Source organism: Furipterus horrens, unplaced genomic scaffold (genome assembly GCF_987537825.1).
Source record: "Furipterus horrens unplaced genomic scaffold, mFurHor1.1.pri manual_scaffold_1, whole genome shotgun sequence".
NCBI classification, from domain to species: domain Eukaryota; kingdom Metazoa; phylum Chordata; class Mammalia; order Chiroptera; family Furipteridae; genus Furipterus; species Furipterus horrens.
In genome coordinates this window covers 45,713,823-45,731,990 of record NW_028327171.1, presented here as the reverse complement: position 1 = coordinate 45,731,990, position 18,168 = coordinate 45,713,823, and the positions used below count along the sequence as shown (strand labels likewise).

The window sequence follows — 18,168 nt, the reverse complement described above, 5'->3', positions numbered from 1 at the left end:
TCATTGACCAAAGCGTTCTTTTTCAAAATTAAAAATGCTTAAGTCTTAACACAGATCATACATAACACTTCTGAAGTTAAAATATATTCAAAGTAACATCAACAGCAACATCAACTAATATAAAAAAATAGAATTAAAAGTCATACAAGAAAAATAAATGATACAATTCACAGAGAATGTAGCCTGCATCCTATAATAAAGTGTTGGCTATTATCCTAAAAGTGGAAGGAAAAGAAGTAATAAAGACTGAGGCCCAACTCACTCAGAGCCATAGGAACAGCAGGTATTTCTGCTGGGGAACCTTTGCATCATTATCCTTTATAAAACACAACTATGGATTTGAAATGGATTGATAAATTAAAAAATGCTTCTCAAATCAGAAGCTAAAACCTTCAAGGGGAGTCTTAAGCAGGTTTATTAAAGATCAAGAAGACTAAGTTAAAGAATTGTCAGCAGATGCAGGGTACATAAAAACCAGCATACTTCACAAACATACACTTCCACAAAATTCTTTATAAAGTCTTCATGATTGCTAATTCAGAAAAGGATAACATCATTTCAAAACTCGGAAAACCCTTTTAATAGAGATGGTACTCATAAGACAAACTATGGAAGTTTTGTTTCCTTTATATAGAAGGGTGATGAGGCACATTACAAGGCTGCAGATGCTATTCAGTATCAGAAGATGAGCTTCTGAATATCACTGGTAGAGATAACATTATCAAAATGTAATACAAATCTCAAAAGTGACATGAGTTTAATATTTCAACTCACTTAATAAAACAGGTTTAAAACCTATCAAGTAGGAGGCATTGTACTGGGCACAGAGAGAAACAAAACATGGCTTCTGCCCCTCAAAGAGCTCACAGTCTAGATCAGCACTGTCCAACAGAGTTTTTCTGCAAGAATAGAAATATTTTGTATCTATACTATTTACTCTTATAGCCACTAGCTACATGCGGAGTACTAAGCCCTTGAAATGTGCCTTGTACAACTGAGGAATTGAATTTTTAATTTTTGTTTAACTGTAATTAATGTATAAATTTAAATTGTCACATGTGGCTCGTGGCTCCCATATTGGACAGTGCAGATCTTGATACATACACTAAAACTAACCCAGAAGTATTATAATCAATACCATAAAATGATCGTTAACATATACTTACCTCATTTAGTATGCTTTCCAGTGTTGGAGGAGTATCAACTTGAGGAATATCAAACTCCTTGTCATCAATCTAATAGAGAAAAGAAATCAATGCTCGCACAATCATGCTTTCCCTCTTATAATCATGAGGGTGTTTTAATTAACTTAGAACCATTATCAATTAAAAGACAAACATACCACAAAACTGATCATACAGAGAGCCAACTCAATAAAAACCCATGGTAATAAGGGCCAAATCAAAACACTACAGAATTGTTTCCTTTCCTATCTACATATTAAGTGATTATCAAAGGCAAATATGCATGGAGCACACCATCCTGACAGCCCTTTCCAAAAAGCTTCTGTTGAAAGACTTTGGCAACTGCTTTCTTAAACATGAAAAAACAGCATGTAATGACTATCCCAAATATTCTAAGTTTAGACATGTCACGTAAGTAATACAGAAAGGTCTGACACTGCATTTCTTAGTTATTTCATAAATTATGGTAAGAATAATTAGATCAAACAACTTGTCATTAAATACTCTGATGGTCACAAAAAAATCAATTGGGAAAAAAAATTATGGTGTAAGAATTCTAAACCTACCTCTAGCTCTACGATCTTAAGTCATTTAATATAACTGCTTTGCTTCTTCCTTTATAAAATGGATTATCTGAGTACTGTGAAGTTCTAATGAGAACATGTATTAAAGTGTTTCATAAACTAAAATGAACTATACAAATGAAGAGTATGTTATCTCATAAAACTGTTAATCCATGCAAAAATGATAGATTTAAAGTATTTGAGTCATAAAGTGCACTCTAACTAACACTTTGTTAAATATCATCACTTGACAAAAGTTGAATTTTTACCAGGTCATTTTTGAACTCCAGTTCCTTGTCCAGATCTATGTAAGAGAATTTTGAAAGCGAAGCTTCTAGATTGAAAGATTTATTCAGTTCTTCTTCAGTAGTCTTGGCACAGAGGCTCTGTTCCACATTTTCATGGTCTGGTTCATTCTCCATATTTACTTTTAAGAATTGTATTCAGTCAATCCAAGCAAGTTTCTGTTTGGGTTATTTTTCTTTTTTTTTTTTTGGCTTTAGATCATGATGATGTGAATTACGATCTCTTTTCAAAAAAGAAAATAATATATTGTTTAGATTTCCTAAACTGGACATTCTGAAGACTTAGACTTTTTGCAGTAACTCAATAATCTGATCATAGGCAAAGGGAACTCAATAATAGGGTATGGGATATAATATGAAGGTAGGGTTTCTATGGGAGCATAAAGGAGGAACATCTAACTCTGAAGTCAAGGAAGTGACCCACCACCCAAAGTCATAAGCTTGGTGATAGTGATAGACAAGATAAATTTGGCAACTAGACCTGGTACTAACTAGATTTATGTACATAAGCAAAAGAGTAAATTAGTACCAAACATTACAATTAACCCCTTCCTCACATTCCCAAACCTCAGGGTAGATCTTCAGTTCTTCTGTAGATAAGCATATATATCTATTTTGTCATTGGCATCTATACAAGGCCACAGATTTCTCTAGGAGCCTTGTGTCGATACAAAGGGCACAGAATGGATAGCTGGTCACTTACTATGACTCTAGCAAATTGAGGGGTTCAGTTCTATAAACATAGATAACATGATGCTAAAATAAAATAATACCACAACCAACTACAGATTTCTAGAAAGAAAGCTAGTCACAGAGAAACATGGATATTTTTAGGGAAAACTGAAATACTTAAAAAAGAAAAGAAAAATATGTATACAATATTTTATAGATTTCATAGCTCTAAATAATGTAATGTTATCTCAAAAAGAAACAGATAATTTAGTTTACTTGCAAAATTGTCTAGCAAACAATTGTCTGCAAAATTTCTAGAAACTAAAAATATGGTCAAGAAAAAATAATAAGTTTAATGACTAAATTTACTTTTAAATGTTGTTAGTTTACGTTATAATTAGACTCCAAGTGACCAAACTTTAAAAAGTCCATCACTTAGCTCTACCTGTTGAGAATAAAGAAACAAAAATACAAAAACAGAAACAATGCCGTTGTAACAATGATAATAAAAAACAACTCTCTCCACCACAGAACTCCTCTTACTGTTACTTCTTAGTGAAATGCAGTAAAAAAAATTAAAAAAAAAAAAAAAAAAAAAGGCTGACAACCACCGAGCAATTGAAAAAAACTATTTTTTTTAATAGGGAGTGGAGACTTCCAGTCAAGATGAAGGTGTAGGTAGACACGCTTCACTTCCTCATGCAACCACAAAAAGAATAAAAGAATTACAACTAAATCTCAAAATAACACCCAGAACTGTCAGAAAGTCAAACTGTTTGGAAGTCCAACAGGCAAGGATGTAAGGAAGCCACGATTATCCAGGCAGGTAGGAAGGGCAGAGACACGGAGATGGGGCAAAGAGGGGGCATCCCGATGCGCACGAGCAGTCCCACATTCACGTGTGATGGATAAAAATTGGGAGTGACAACTTGGGGGCAAGCGATCCCAGCCCCAGGCAAGACCACACAGCCCAGGGTTCCAGCACTGGGAAGATAAATCCCCATTAACTTCTTGCTGTAAAAACCAGTGGGAGTTGGAGTGGCAGAAAAAACTGCTGGATTTTCAGGCAACTATGCTTATAGGGCCCACATGGTCTTAAAACATACATAAACCCACCCACTCTAGGATTCAACAACAGGGCAACAGCTGGAAGGGCATCCATCACACACAATAAGTGGGTGAAGTGAGTGGAAATGGGGCAAGTGCTGGGCAAACCCCCAGAAGCCAGGCAGCAGCAAAAGTCCCCTCTCTGAGCTCTTCCCCCACACAGAGCCACAAAGCAGGGAAGCAGGCTGCCCTACCCTGGTGATTACCTAAGGCTTTGCCCCTCACAATTTATAAGTGCCTTTTACAGGGAGTCAAAGCAGCTCCACCTACTACTCAAAAACAAACACAAGGAGAATGCCAAACTGAGGAGACAATGAAATATGGCCCAAATGAAAGAACAGAACAAAGCCACATAAATGAAATTGAGATAGCCAACCTGTCAGATGCAGAGTTCGAAACATGGTGATCAGGATGCTCAAAGAGCTCATTGAGTACAGCAACAACATAAAAGAAGAAATAAAGCCTACACTAAGGGAAATTTTAAAAAATCTACATGGAACCAACACTGAAGGGAAGAAAGCCAGGATTCAAATCAACAATTTGGAACATAAGGAAGAAATAAAAGTCAACCAGTACAGAATGAAGAAACAAGTATTTTTAAAAATGAGGAGAAGATCAGGAACCTCTGGGACAACTTTAAAAGTACCAACATCCAAATCATAAGGGTGCCAGAAGGAAAAAAGGAAGAACAAGAAATTGAAAACTTATTTGAAAAAATAATGAAAGAAAACTTCCCTAATTTGGTGAAGGAGATAGACATACAAGCCCAGGAAGCACAGAGAGTCCCAAACAAGCTAGACCCAAAGAGGACCACACCAAGACACATCATAATTAAAATGCCAAAGGTTAAAGACAAAGAATCTTAAAAGAAGCAAGAGAGAAGAAAAGAATTACCTACAAAGGAGTTCCCCTAAGACTATCAGCTGATTTCTCAAAAGAAATTTTGCAGGCAAGAAGGAGTTCGCAAGAAGTATTAAAAGTCATGAGAAGCAAGGACCTACAACCAAGATTAGTCTATCCAGCAAAGCTATCATTTAGAACAGAAGGGCAGATAAAGTGCTTCCCAGACAAGGTAAAGCTAAAGGAGTTCATCATCACCAAGCTATTATTATATGAAATGTCAAAGGGACTTACTTAAGAAAAAGATCAAAACTATGAACATTAAAATGACAACAAACTCACAACTATCAACAACCGAATCTAAAAAACAAAAACAAACTAAACAAAAACAGGAACAGAACCACAGATATGGAGACCATCTGTAGGGTTATCAGCTTGGAGGGGAAAAGGGGAGAAGGGGGAGAAGGTGCAGGTATTAAGAAGCACAATTGATAGGTACAAAATAGACAGGGGGATGTTAAGAACAGGAAATGGAGAAGTCAAAGAACTTATATGCATGACCCATAGACCTGAACTAAGGACAGGGGGATTGCTGTAGGGAAGGTGGGTACTGAGAGGAGGCGGGGCATAGGGGGAAAAATCGGGACAATTGTAACAACATAATATACTTAAAAAGGGAGTGGAAAATTAGTTGCTTTTTAAAAATATATAATACACCCAAAACACAAAATTTTATATCTAAATAGGCTTTTTTAATATTTGATTTATTTATTGTTTTTCTATTACAGTTGTCCCACATATTCCCCCATTGCTCCCCCCAAATCCAGCTCACCCCTTCTCCCACAGTCATTCCCCACCCCATTGTTCATGACCATGGGTTATTTATACTAGTTCCTTTACTAAACCCTTCCCCTACTTACTCCCCTTCTCTCCCTCTCCCCCTCCCCCTTAGTAACTGTTAGTCTGCTCCTTGTTTACATGCCTCTGGTTCAATTTTGCTCGTTTGTCTGTGCTGTTCATTAGTTTCCTGTATTAGGTGATATCATATGGTATTTGTGTTTTGTTACCTGGCTTATTTCGTTAAGCATAATTTTTTAGTACTTATAATTAATTTCACTTCCTTCAGTGTTTCAGTTTTGTCATACTAAATGAAATTAATATCTAATATATGTAGGACTCAGGAAGACTGTTTTCTTAAGATCTGAAAGCATTTTACTCTAGCTAGTACATTTGGTGTATTACCAAATACAGACTAATTTATTTCACATGTTACAGAAGATAGACTCTAAGGCTACTACATTCTATAAAATACATGCTATTAAATATACTTCTAAAAGACATAACTAAGGTACTGTGTATCTGGCAACATTAGAAGTATCTTTCCAATCTCAGTTACTAACTGTACTGCTTCTTTTGCAATAAGCTAAATATGGTAGCAATATTAGCATTAATAAGCCTTTCTTCAAAGAAAACTGAGTTGGCTCATCAAAGATTACTTCTTAATAAAGTTCACTCTTATTTGTGCCACTTAGCAAAAATGATTTCAATTAGTCAAGAAATGTTTGCAAATATACACAATCTAATTTACATTCGGTGGTTCCTGAGGACAAATACTGAGATTGAGTCACTTATATATATTTAAATAATGGAAAAGACCACAGAGAAAAAAGAAAAAGAAACCTGTTATTTAAATGATCGATAACTTAAAACGTTTTAGTCTCTGCATCTGGTTTTCCAAAACAACTCGGAAAGGAAAACAACTTGTTTCTGGCTCTTTTTATATCTCCTCTCTGGAGCTGGAGGTTCTCAGAACAGCTCAGCATCTGTGAACACCAATAAAAGACACTGTCCTGTCACGCTACCCTACTTCCTTTCCAACCTTCACCTCACAGCTCCTGTGATTGATATGATGTGGTAGCACAGTGGAAAGAACATAAGTCAAAGCGTCAATTAATATCCGGTTTGAATTCGGATTTTACCAGTTCCTACTGTAATTGTGGTGAATCTGTTTACCCTTTCCGAGCCTATTTCTACATCTGTAAGATGAACTCCTGTTGCCCTTTGTGTTGTTTCCACAGAGCAGCACCTCTTGTTCTGGAAACAGCTCCATCAAACCATGTGGTTCTTGTGAAGGCTGCCAATCAAAAATCCCCTAGTATTACAAGTTACATAGAAGAACCAGAGTCCTTCATCAGGATTCATTAACATGGAACTGGTGAGGAAGAACCATTTGCAAGTTCTCTAAACAATGAGTATTAAGGCTGGGCTGCATGCCCACTCCCCACCTCCCCTTGTTTTGCAGAAAAAGAGATCATTTATTCAACACATTTCAACCAAACACCTACTTATACCTCTATTACTGCAGATCCACTTCTAAGTACAGAATTTACATTCTAGGCATAGATTCGCTAGCAAGAATGAAAGCAACCCACAAACACAAGTAGAAGAGCTAAGAGTGCCCTGATATCATTCAAGCCCCAAGTTTCCAATCTTCTGTGAAGTTAGCTCTGGTCATAGCCTTCCAGTAGCTTGGCTACATAAGCCAACATATTCCCCCAATTTGGTCACTTACAATTGAGAATCCTGACTCCTAGGAATGCAACTATCTATTTACAGCACAACTGTGAGAAATTAATGATACATTGACTATAAATGTAAAGCACTTAAAATAATGCCTGGACACAGAATAAATTTTCAAGAAATATTAGCTATTATCATTTAAAATTTCCTCAAGATCTCCAAATTCTTCTAAAGTTAAAGACCCTGAAACAAAATCTAGTATTTTTGTAAAGTTGTAGCCTATGCTAAGTATATCAGAAGAATATTTTATATTCTTCGTTAGAATAACGATGCTTCTAACATCATATTAGAAGTTTCTTCAGGAGATGAATTGTGGGGTTTTGCCTAAGACTGGTACAGCCCCAAGCAAAACAACACACACACATTAATAAAAACTTTTAATTATGATAAATGTCTTATGCTACTAACTCATTCTAATATTACATCTTTTTTTTACATGAACTTCCTCTTCTGTCATTTACCAGCAGGTTTTTCTTTATGTTAAGTCAAGAAGTTTTCCCAAGCCAAATAGACCTGCTGATTCAAAAGGTCACAATGCTTATTTTTTAAAAAAGAAGAGTTCACTAGAGCAGCTTCTGTAAATTATTTAGAAACTGGGTTGTGCCTGAACCTACCTGTGGTAGGCAGAATAATAATTCCCAATGATCCCCAGAATCTGTGATTATGTTACCTTACATGGCAAAAGGGACTTAGCAGATATGATTAAAATAGAATTTTGAGTTGGGAGATTATCCTGAATTATCTGGTGGCCCAATGTAATCACAAGGGTCTTTGACAGTAGAGGCAGAAGAGAGGTGACAACAGATGCAGGGAGATGCTAAATTGTAGGCTTTGAAAAGGAAGGAAGGGGGCCGGGAGCCAAGTAATTCAAGCGGTCTTTAGGAACTGCAAAAGACAAGTGAATGGATTCTCTCCTAGAGCCTCCAGAAGGACCCCAGCCCTGCCACGACTTGCATTTGGCCTGGTACAACTAGTGATGGATTTGTGAACTACAGAACTGTATAATAAATCAATGTTGTTTTAAGCCACTAAATTTGTGGCCATTTGTCACATTAACAATAGGAAACAAATATACTAACAAATTTCAATTAATTTGTTTCTGGCAAGATCTCCAACATTCCGAAATACTAACACCTCCCTTGTTAATTGGTGTGGCCCAAATATTTATTGAGCAAGCTCTTTATTTCAATATGCAGAACAATGATGAAATGCTTAATATATATCACTTAATACTACACACTTGATGCATACTGCCTTCTGATATCACTTAAGTGCTACCCCAGTACAAAGGTTGGCAATGACTACTGGTAATTTCCTCTTGAGATACAATTCTACAACTAGTTCTTCACCTAATCATGGGGTGATCTAGAGTTTTTATTGTTCTTAAGGTGATGCCATGCCAGACAGTATCTGCAGACAACACAATAGGTAACATCAGTTGTCTTAAGTCTCTCCCAAAATGAAATTAGAATCATGATTACCCAACATGCTGTCCTCTTTTGAGGGCTGATAAACTAATATTTTAATACTTCTGATTTAGGATTATCTGACATCTTGATAGTTCCCAAGGTTGTTCCCTCTTAATTAATATGGTTATTCTCAACCAACTAGTAATAGATTCAAGGACCATTTAAAAATATGTATGTGCCATATAAACAGCAATGACCCCATTATGACATTGGCCAACTGAATAACTCTAAAAGGTGACCTAGATTAGGCCAGGTTAATGTGGAACTCTTTCAACAGTTTGTTGTTGTTGTTGTTGTTATACTTGGACAAACTATCCCAACTGTTCTCAAGTTCCAGGATTCTGTTTAATTCACTGGCATTCCTTTCCTCCTAAAAGTGAAATCTGAGGCACTTTTCACATTACTGCAACATCGAATCAAGTGTGCGCTTTTTTAAATTTACTATATCCCCAGAGCTATCATAAAATCATAATATGGAAATGATTTTACAGGCCAACTTTGTTTCTGGCCTTCCCAGTCTAAGTATTTTTCTTCCAATCCTTTGCTTTGTTTTGTCTTCTTGTGGTTTGTTTTGTGTGGAAAACTACAACAGAGACTTAACTTCTATTAGTTTTCTACTATATTTCTCAGGTAAATGAACTAATTTTTAATAGCTCCCCAATGCCTACAGGATAAAATTCAAAATTCTAAGCCTGTGATTCCAGACATCACATGAGCTGATCCTCTTTTCCTTTACAAGTAAACTTACTATTTGTATTCAGTCCTTCAAGAATAGCTTCCACTTTCTCTCCATCTCTGCTCACGCTATTTCACCTTCCTTTTTCTTTTCTTCTTCATTTATCTAAGTCCCTTCTTTCCTTTCTTTTGGGCACCTTCCTTCCCCCAAGCATCCTCTGAACCCAGAATGCATATCTTCTCTAGAACAGTGCCATGCCACTTTCCTCATACTGATTCTTTAGTTAACTTACCATGTGACTATGTCTTTTCTCCCCAACTATACAATAAAAATGGGATCTGTACGCTCCACAGAACTGGGCTCACTGACCTGCAGAGCTATGCAAACATTCAATAAATATTTACTGATTAACAAAGAAACTGGAAGACAGTAATAACACCTGTGCTGCAAATTAAATATATCAATTTTATTACTTGTAATTGTTGAGCTTCAGAGGATATTGTTTCACAGTTCTTAGAAATCTATGTCATAATAAGCCAAGTTACAACTGAGTTCTACCTTTATTTAATCAAACTTGTCAACTACCTCTGATCATATTCATCCTTCAGATCAGCTAAAAGTCTGATTCCTATAAAAGCCTTTTTTATCCTGTTCAACTAGACTTCCTGTTAATATAAACCTATTGCATTTTTCTCTTTTATTACGCTTACCATGCTGCAATCGTTTTTTTCAGTGTCTGAAACACCTTTCCCTTCCCTCTACTGGAATGCGGGTTCTGGGAGAGCAAAGACCCGATCTGTCTTGTTTACCATTGTATTTCCAGTGCCTATTTACATAGTACAGTGTAGTTAATCAACCCACCAATCCAGCGAGCCAGTCATCCCCTCCTTCCTTCCCTAGGTAAACAGCCAAGCAATACTGGCTTCCAGAGCTTCAAAGAGCAGTTTTGGTCATTCAAAATAAGATGTAGTTAGTCATGCTACCCCCCAAAGCCAGCCACCTTGCAAGTTCCATTCTTTATATCCAGGTGAGATTTTTGTTTTTAATCCACAACACTGATTTTATTTTTTTGTGATTGTTTTGCTCATGTGTAACATGACACAAACTCCAAAATCTCAGATGTTTCATGTTCTTTTACATTAATTCAGCCTACAGGCCAAGATGAAAACAGTGGAAATGTACAGGAATTCAACTATTATCTTCAGCAAAGGGAAAGAGGGAAAAAAACAAATGATTCACACGGAGCCAGGGACTGTGTATACCATTCCACTCAATTTCTACCTGCTTCAGAGTAAGCCTGGGAGGAAATAACTATCTGCTGTCCTTTTGGTCAGCTCGGTTTTTGCATGCCACATACACAAGCAATCACTTTCATTTGTGCGCAAGATAACAAACAGCATGCTGTTCCAACATGTAGCAAAAACTGGCTGTGCAAGACTTCCTAAGAGATCCTATGTCAATCTCCAACGTGACTCCTTGCCAGGGTACTTTGAGGGTACTCAATTTCACCTTACTCATGGACTTCAGATACAGACCCCATATTAGATACAATGCTGCTACATACTGAGATGAGCTGCTTACCTGACCCCTGAGTTTCTTTCCAAGAAGAGGTACATTTAAGTAGCTACAGCACTACAGTGCTCAGAGCTGCCACTACAAAAATGCCAAAACTGCTGGTGTTTTTCTTCTGTTGGTAAGTGTCTAAACGAGAAGAGCAATAATTTAAAACTTAGAAACTGCATACAGAACAAAGCTTAAAAAGAAAAATGAAGGAAGTGCCTGATATGGAACATTCTCAAGGAACATATGTTGGGGCACAAAATAGCCTCAACAAATTTAAGAAGATTGAAATCATACCAAGCATATTCTCTCCTACCACAACACTTTGAAACTGGAAATCAACTTCAAAGAGAAAGCTGGCAAAACCACAAATATGTGGAGATTAAACAACTACTGCTACTGACCAATGACTGGGTCCAAGAAGTAATGAGATCAAAAGATACACAGAGACAAATGAGAATGACAATATGACATACAGAAATTTTTTGGATATAGCAAAGTGGTTTTAAGAGGGACATTTATAGCATTACAGACCTACCTCAAGAAACAAGAAAAATCTCAAATAAACAACCTAACATTTCACCTTAGAGAACTAGAAAACAAAGAACAAACAAAGCCCAAAGTCAGCAGAAAGAAGGAAATAATAAAAATGAGAGCAGAATTAAGCAAAATAGAGACTAAAAAGACAACAGAAAAACTTAATGAAACCAAGAGCTAGTTCTTTAAAAAGATAAATAAAATTGACAAACCACTGGCTAGATTCACAAAGAAAAATGAGAAAAGACTCAAATAAACACATCAGAAATGAAAGAGGAGAAATTACAATGGACACTACAGAAATACAAAGGACTATACAAGATTATTATGAAAGGCTATATATCACCAAATTCGATAACTTAGAAGAAATAAACAATTTCTTAGAAATACATAACCTTCCTAGACTGAATCATGAAGAACTATAAAATCTAAATAGACAGTTCCACAGTAACAGTCATCAAAAAACCTCTCAAAAAAATAAAAGCCTAGGACCAGATGGCTCCAATAGTGAATTCAACCAAACATTCATAGATTTGATACCTATGCTTCTCAAACTCTTCCAAAAAAGAAGAGGCAATGTTTCCTACTCATTACTCTAATACCAAAACCTGGCAAGGACAACACGAAAGAAAATGACAGACCAATACCTCTTAAGACTATACATGCAAAAACTAAACAAAATACTAGCAAATTGAATATAGCAATACATTAAAAAGGTAATACATTACCATCAAGTGGGGTTCATTCCAGGGGCACAAGGATGGTTCAACACACACATATGTGATACACCACATAACAAAATAAAGGATAAAATCATATGTTCATAACTAGATGCAGTAAAAGCACTTTACAAAATACACCATCATTTATGATTAAAACACTCAATAAAATGGGTATAGAAGGAAAGTAGCTCAACATACACGCCATTTATGACAAATACTCACCTACTATACTCAGTGGTAAAAAACTGAAAGCTTTTCCTCTAAGACCAGAAACAAGACAAGCATGCCCACTTTCACCATTGTTATTCAACATCACACTGAAGTAAAAGCCAGAGCAATCAGGCAAGAGGAAGAAATAAAAGGCATTCAAATTGGGAATACACAAGTAAAACTGTCACTTTCTGCAGATGACATTATTCTATATATAGAAAACCCTAAAGACTCCACTAAAAAAACTATTAGAAATAATAAACAAATACAGTAAAGCTGAAGGATACAAAATCATGTACAAAAATTTCTTATATTCCAATATAATAACAATGAAATGTTTTTTTAAAAAGGAAACAATTCCATCTGCAATTGCAACAAAAAGAATAAAATACCATGGAATAAACTTAACAAAGAAGTGAAGGACCTAACACTGAAAACTACAAGACACTGTTGAAAGAAATTGAAAAAGACACAAAGAAATGGAAAAATATTCTGTGTTCATGGACTGGAAGAATCAACATAAAGTGGCCATATTAACTCAAGCGATATACAGATTTAATGTATTCCCCATCAAAATCCCAATTCCATTTTTCAAAAAATAGAATAAAAATCACCAAATCTGTATGGAATAACAAAAAGCCCTGAATAGTCAAAGATATCCTGAGAAAAAAAGAACAATGTAGCACACTCTCTGACTTCAAATTATACTACAAAACTACAATAATGAAAACAGTATGGTATCAGCAGAAAAAGACACACAGACCAGTGGAACGGAATTGAGAGCCCAGAAGTAAGCCACATGTATATGGGCAATTAATTTTTGACAAAGCAGCCAAAAACATACACTGGAAAAAGAAAGCCTCTTCAATAACTGGTGCTGGGAAAACTAGAAAGCCACATGCAAAAGAATGAAACTAGACTGCTATTTGACACCATACACAAAAATAAAGTCAAAACAGATTACAGACTTAAATATAAGACCTGAAACAATAAAATACATAGAAGAGAACATATGTACTAAATGTGGAGATTTTATATATATATATATATATATATACTTACTCAGCCATAAAAAAGGATGAAATGCTGCCATTTGTGACAACATAGATGGATCCTCAGAGTATCATGCTAAGCAAAATAAGTCAGATGGAAAAGGACAAGAAGCATATGATTTCAATATATGGGATATAAAACATAATGCAACAAACCAAAAAAACAAAACAAACTCAGACACCCAGACAACAGAAAGGTGGTTACCAGAGGAAAAGGGGGAGGAGAAGGATGAAGAGCATAAAGGGGCCAAATATATGGTGACAGAGGGAGACAACTTTGAGTGGTGAGCACATAATGCAATATACAGATGATGTATTATAGAATTGTACACTTGAAATATATATAATATTAATCAATAACAATCCAATAAATTTAATTAAAAAAATAAATGACATTAAAAAAAGAAGAGTGCCTGAGACCTACCTGTGCATGGTTCTAAGTTACTACTATATGTCAGACACAATTCTGATAACCCCATTTTAGAAAACAAAAATCGAAATCCCCTGTAACAAATAAAAAACAAGAACTAAGTCTATAAATATCTATATTATGTATCAACCCTAACATTAGTCATCAGCTTTGTACCAATATGTGTACAAGGCAATATGTAAAATGAATGAAAGAGAAAAATTATCACTTCTTTCTAGCTTCTAAGAAGTTCCCCACTATTATAAGGATCTTTATCAAAGATTCACCCCAACCTCAGATAACTCCTCCTAAGAAGTACATGGGCCTTGTGTAGGCTGAAATATATTCCCTTTTATTCTTCACTGAACTGGTATGGGTGAAAAGTTAAATTCACAGAAGATAGAATTCCACTCAGTTGTTGGCTGAGTAAATGGTGGCCTTCCCACCCACCTTAATTAACTACCTACTAATTAAATTGTCGCATTAATTTGTGTTAGGTGTCAAGGAGGACGTAGAGTCACAAGAGATTTGTTTTTATTTCTTATTTTTTAAAAGAGCAAGAGATGGCTTCTTGCTGAACTGTAGAAGAAGAAAAAAAATTGATTACAGTTAAAACATCTCAGCACCTTCACCACTTTTCCTCTGGAAAACAGCTCCTCCTCCACTCCAACCAAGTAATGGGTGGTGCTGTCAATCAAATAACCTATCTGCCTAGCCAGGAGAGTAGGCAGAGGACATTCTTGTGTCCAGTTTGGCCAATCGGTGTTCTTCCCTGCGTTTTGTAAATACTGACGGTAAGAGTTTTCTCTGGGTGCTTAGAAACATGGAAGATGTAACACAGGGGCTGTTATACAGAATGGAAATAATTCAAACATTAATTCAAAGTTTAGTTAACAACAGAACAGTTTAATCTTACAAATATACACATAGGACACCGGAAGCTGTGGGTCAAGAGAAGATATCGCCTAAGTTCTGTGTAAACTATTCAAAGACCAAAAGTTAAACATACTTCATTAAGTTCAAAAGGTCTTACTTTTCATTTACGTAGGTAACTGACATTTGGTGTCTCAATGGTTGAAATATCTATGAAAAGAGGTACAGCTAAAACTCATCAAGATTTGCCAGTATTCTGAAAGACAGAAAACATCCATCTGCTGAGAAGCCGGATGAAAAACACCTATCCAAATACAAAGGAAATATATAAAGGATAATCAACGTATTAATCTTAGAGCTCCGGAAAGAATTTTTTCACATATAACTAAGTTTCTTCAACATATGAAGCCCAATAGTTCAATCAGAACCCGCCCCACCAACTTATCTTATTCTGTATTTTATGGAACAGGCCAGCTATTGCCAAAGGATTCAATATCTACTCTCTGCTTATATTCAGCCAGTGGCAAGCCCATATCTTACACAAACATACGTAGGTCCTCCATCCGTATTTGTATTAGATGTACTGCAAACACACACACCTGACATGTAATTATATCCCCATCACACACATCTGTGGTAGAGTTGGTGCCACAAGTTAACATCCATGTTTGTTTCGCCTGGGTTTTTGTTTTTTCTTGGGGGGAGGGGGCGCTCAGGAGGGTATGGTCGAGGGTGGGCAATGCAGAGGACAGAAGCCTTCCTGTCCATTCTAACATGAAGGATACATGCCTAGATGGAGAAGGATCCCCAGGTGTTCTTGATTACCCATGGCATGGAGCCTCTCTCGCTGATCCTACTTCACTCCACCCTAATCTCCTTTGAAAACTCCTAAACACTTTAGGCTACTGATTCCTTTCTTCCCAGGTACCACACTTGGGAAAACTAACCAGAACACACGAGTGGCCTCGAACGCTAGAGACCCACCCGTCCCCTTGCTGCCCTCACCCTGGGGTACACCTCGCAAGCGGAGAAACTAGAACCAGCCTTACAGAGTGCGCACCAAAGCCAAAAGGTGGACGCCCCATCAAAGCCCCTCGAGGGATGGAGGAGCCTACACCTGTGCCCCAGGCACGAGAGGCGGGCTATACAAGAGTTCCGCCCCGGGAAGGGGTGTGATCGCCGGCCTCCTACTCTCACAATCACGGGGACCCGGTGCACCTGTCTCTCAGCCTCCCATTGGTTTGTAGCCAACCAGTGGAAACTGCTCAACCCAATCCCAGGCCGAACAGAGGGCTGACCCTTCCGCCCAGAGTCAACGCCGCCCGGCCGGTGGGCCCCGGTCCAGTTAGCCCGTCAGGGGCTGCTCCGTCAGCAACCCCGAGGCCCCGCTGCGAAAAGGGCAAGAGGATCAAGGACCCGGCGTGCGCTCTCTTGCCGCGCGGGAGTACAACCCCGCACTACTGTCCCCACCCCCACCGGCCCACTCTCGGGAGATTTTTTACCTGCGCTTGCAGCCACTCCAGCCCGGAGCCCCCCCCAGCCCACGTGACCCCGCCCCTGTTCTAACCTCACGCACGCGCAGTACTCACCACTGCTGGCCACGCTTCCGCTTTCCTCCGCTCCCCCAGTTCTCTCCAGGGCGGTCCGCCCTTCTAATCACGCCCTCATTTAAAGGGACAGCAAAACACCATCTCACCCCAGGGACTTTGTGAGTAATTAACATCTTTGGGAACTTCATTGTAGACCAATAAATAACAGTCCTTGAGAAGAGAAACCCTCCTCCAGCTCTATGTCAATGAATTTATTACAACCTTTAAGAAAATGAACCTACTATGTTCAGCGATCCCAGAAGGACAATTGGTTCCCAGGCTTTTGAAGTTTGCAACCAGTTATTTTTTCTTTCAATCTTTTTAAAGAAGAACATAGAATTACCAGCTTTTTACTTTTCCAAGTAAGGACAGTAAACAAACACTACTCTTTTATAACTTATCAACATTGCTCCACAGAAAAATACATCTTAACACCAAAAATATGGAAGAGACACTCTCAAATCTAGGAAATATCTTTTAAATGGATAAAAGCATATATTGATTTGTCCCATTCCTCCTGAAAGGATGAAAGCTTTTTTTTTTTTTTAAGAGGAACCACTGTAGATAACACTGGCCCCAGGAAACCTATGGAAATGAAAACAGAATGATGAAGAACACCACAACATGCTCCTTGAAGGAGATATCGAAAATATACATTTGAGCAGACATTCATTGAGTATCAACTAGGTACACTACACCTCCAGGCCTTCGAAGGATCCAAAGGTGGGTAAGGCACAGCCCTGCCCTCCAGGTACTCTTTGTCTAAGAACTCAGTGTACAAGACATAGCATACAAGGCAGGCCGTTTTGAGTGGTATAAGAAAGGTATGACACCATCATTTTAGGATCCCGGATGAGGGGAAAGGGTGGAACACTTAGGGGGGAGGTGGTGTCTCATTAGGGCCTTGAATTATTTCAGTAGACAGAGCAGGGAGAATGCCTAGCTGGGGAACAGTGGTATCAGCGGCAGTACAATAGTCTTCCCTTAACCTCTGAGGATAAATTCCAAGACCCCCAGTGGATGCCTGACACCAAGATAGTACCAAACCTTACATATACTTAGAATGTTTTTTCCTAGATATACATATTTATGGTAAAGTTTAATTTATAAATTAGTCACAGTAAGAGAGTAACAACAATAACTAACACAATAAAACAATTATAACAATATACTGTAATGAAAGTTATATAAATGTGGTCTCTCTCAAAATACCTTATTGTACTTGTTCACTTTTTTTCTTAAAGGAAGCTCTTTAAGGCTTCTCTTTGGCATGTCCAAATAGCCAGTATCACTATTCTTGCATTTGGTGCCAGTATTAAGTAAAATAAGGGTTATGAACACAAGCACTGTAATCCTGCAACAGTTAATCTAATAACCCCGTTGCTTATTAAGTGACTAACGAGCAGTAGTGTATACAGTGTGGATACCCTGGAGAAAAGGATGATTTACTTCCTGGGTGGGACGGAGCCAAACAAAGCAAGATTTTTATCACGCTACTTAGAATAGCACGCAATTTAAAACTTATATAGTGTTTACTTCTGGAATTTTTCATTTAATATTTTTGGAACATGGTTGACCTCAGGTAACTGAAACTGAAGGTAAGGGGGGACTACTGTACCAAACAAGATTGGGGACTACCCGCTGGCCTGATGTGGCTGTGGCATGGGTAGTTCACAAATATTATTTGTAATGGCTACATAATTGTTGATAATGTAGTTTATTTTATTATTTTTGGACATTTAAGGGGTTTCCTATTTCTTCACTGTTACCAAGAACATTGCCATCAATATCCTTATACTAAAAATTTTGCCCACATTTAA

At 37.3% G+C, this 18,168-nt stretch overlaps 1 protein-coding gene across 1 annotated transcript in view; it reads right to left on the bottom strand.

Annotated features, from left to right (window-relative positions):
- VPS8 (VPS8 subunit of CORVET complex) overlaps window positions 1-16,310 on the bottom strand; it is a 265,592-nt gene extending 249,282 nt beyond the window's left edge. Inside the window, exons 1-3 of the mRNA XM_090275034.1 lie at window positions 16,262-16,310; window positions 2,017-2,275; window positions 1,167-1,235 (exon numbers count right to left, since the gene is read on the bottom strand). Of these exons, the coding sequence (XP_090131160.1) occupies window positions 1,167-1,235; window positions 2,017-2,169 (222 nt within the window). The 5' untranslated portion in view covers window positions 2,170-2,275; window positions 16,262-16,310. The remainder of the gene's footprint in view (window positions 1-1,166; window positions 1,236-2,016; window positions 2,276-16,261) is intronic.
- Between the last annotated feature and the right edge of the window lie 1,858 nt (window positions 16,311-18,168).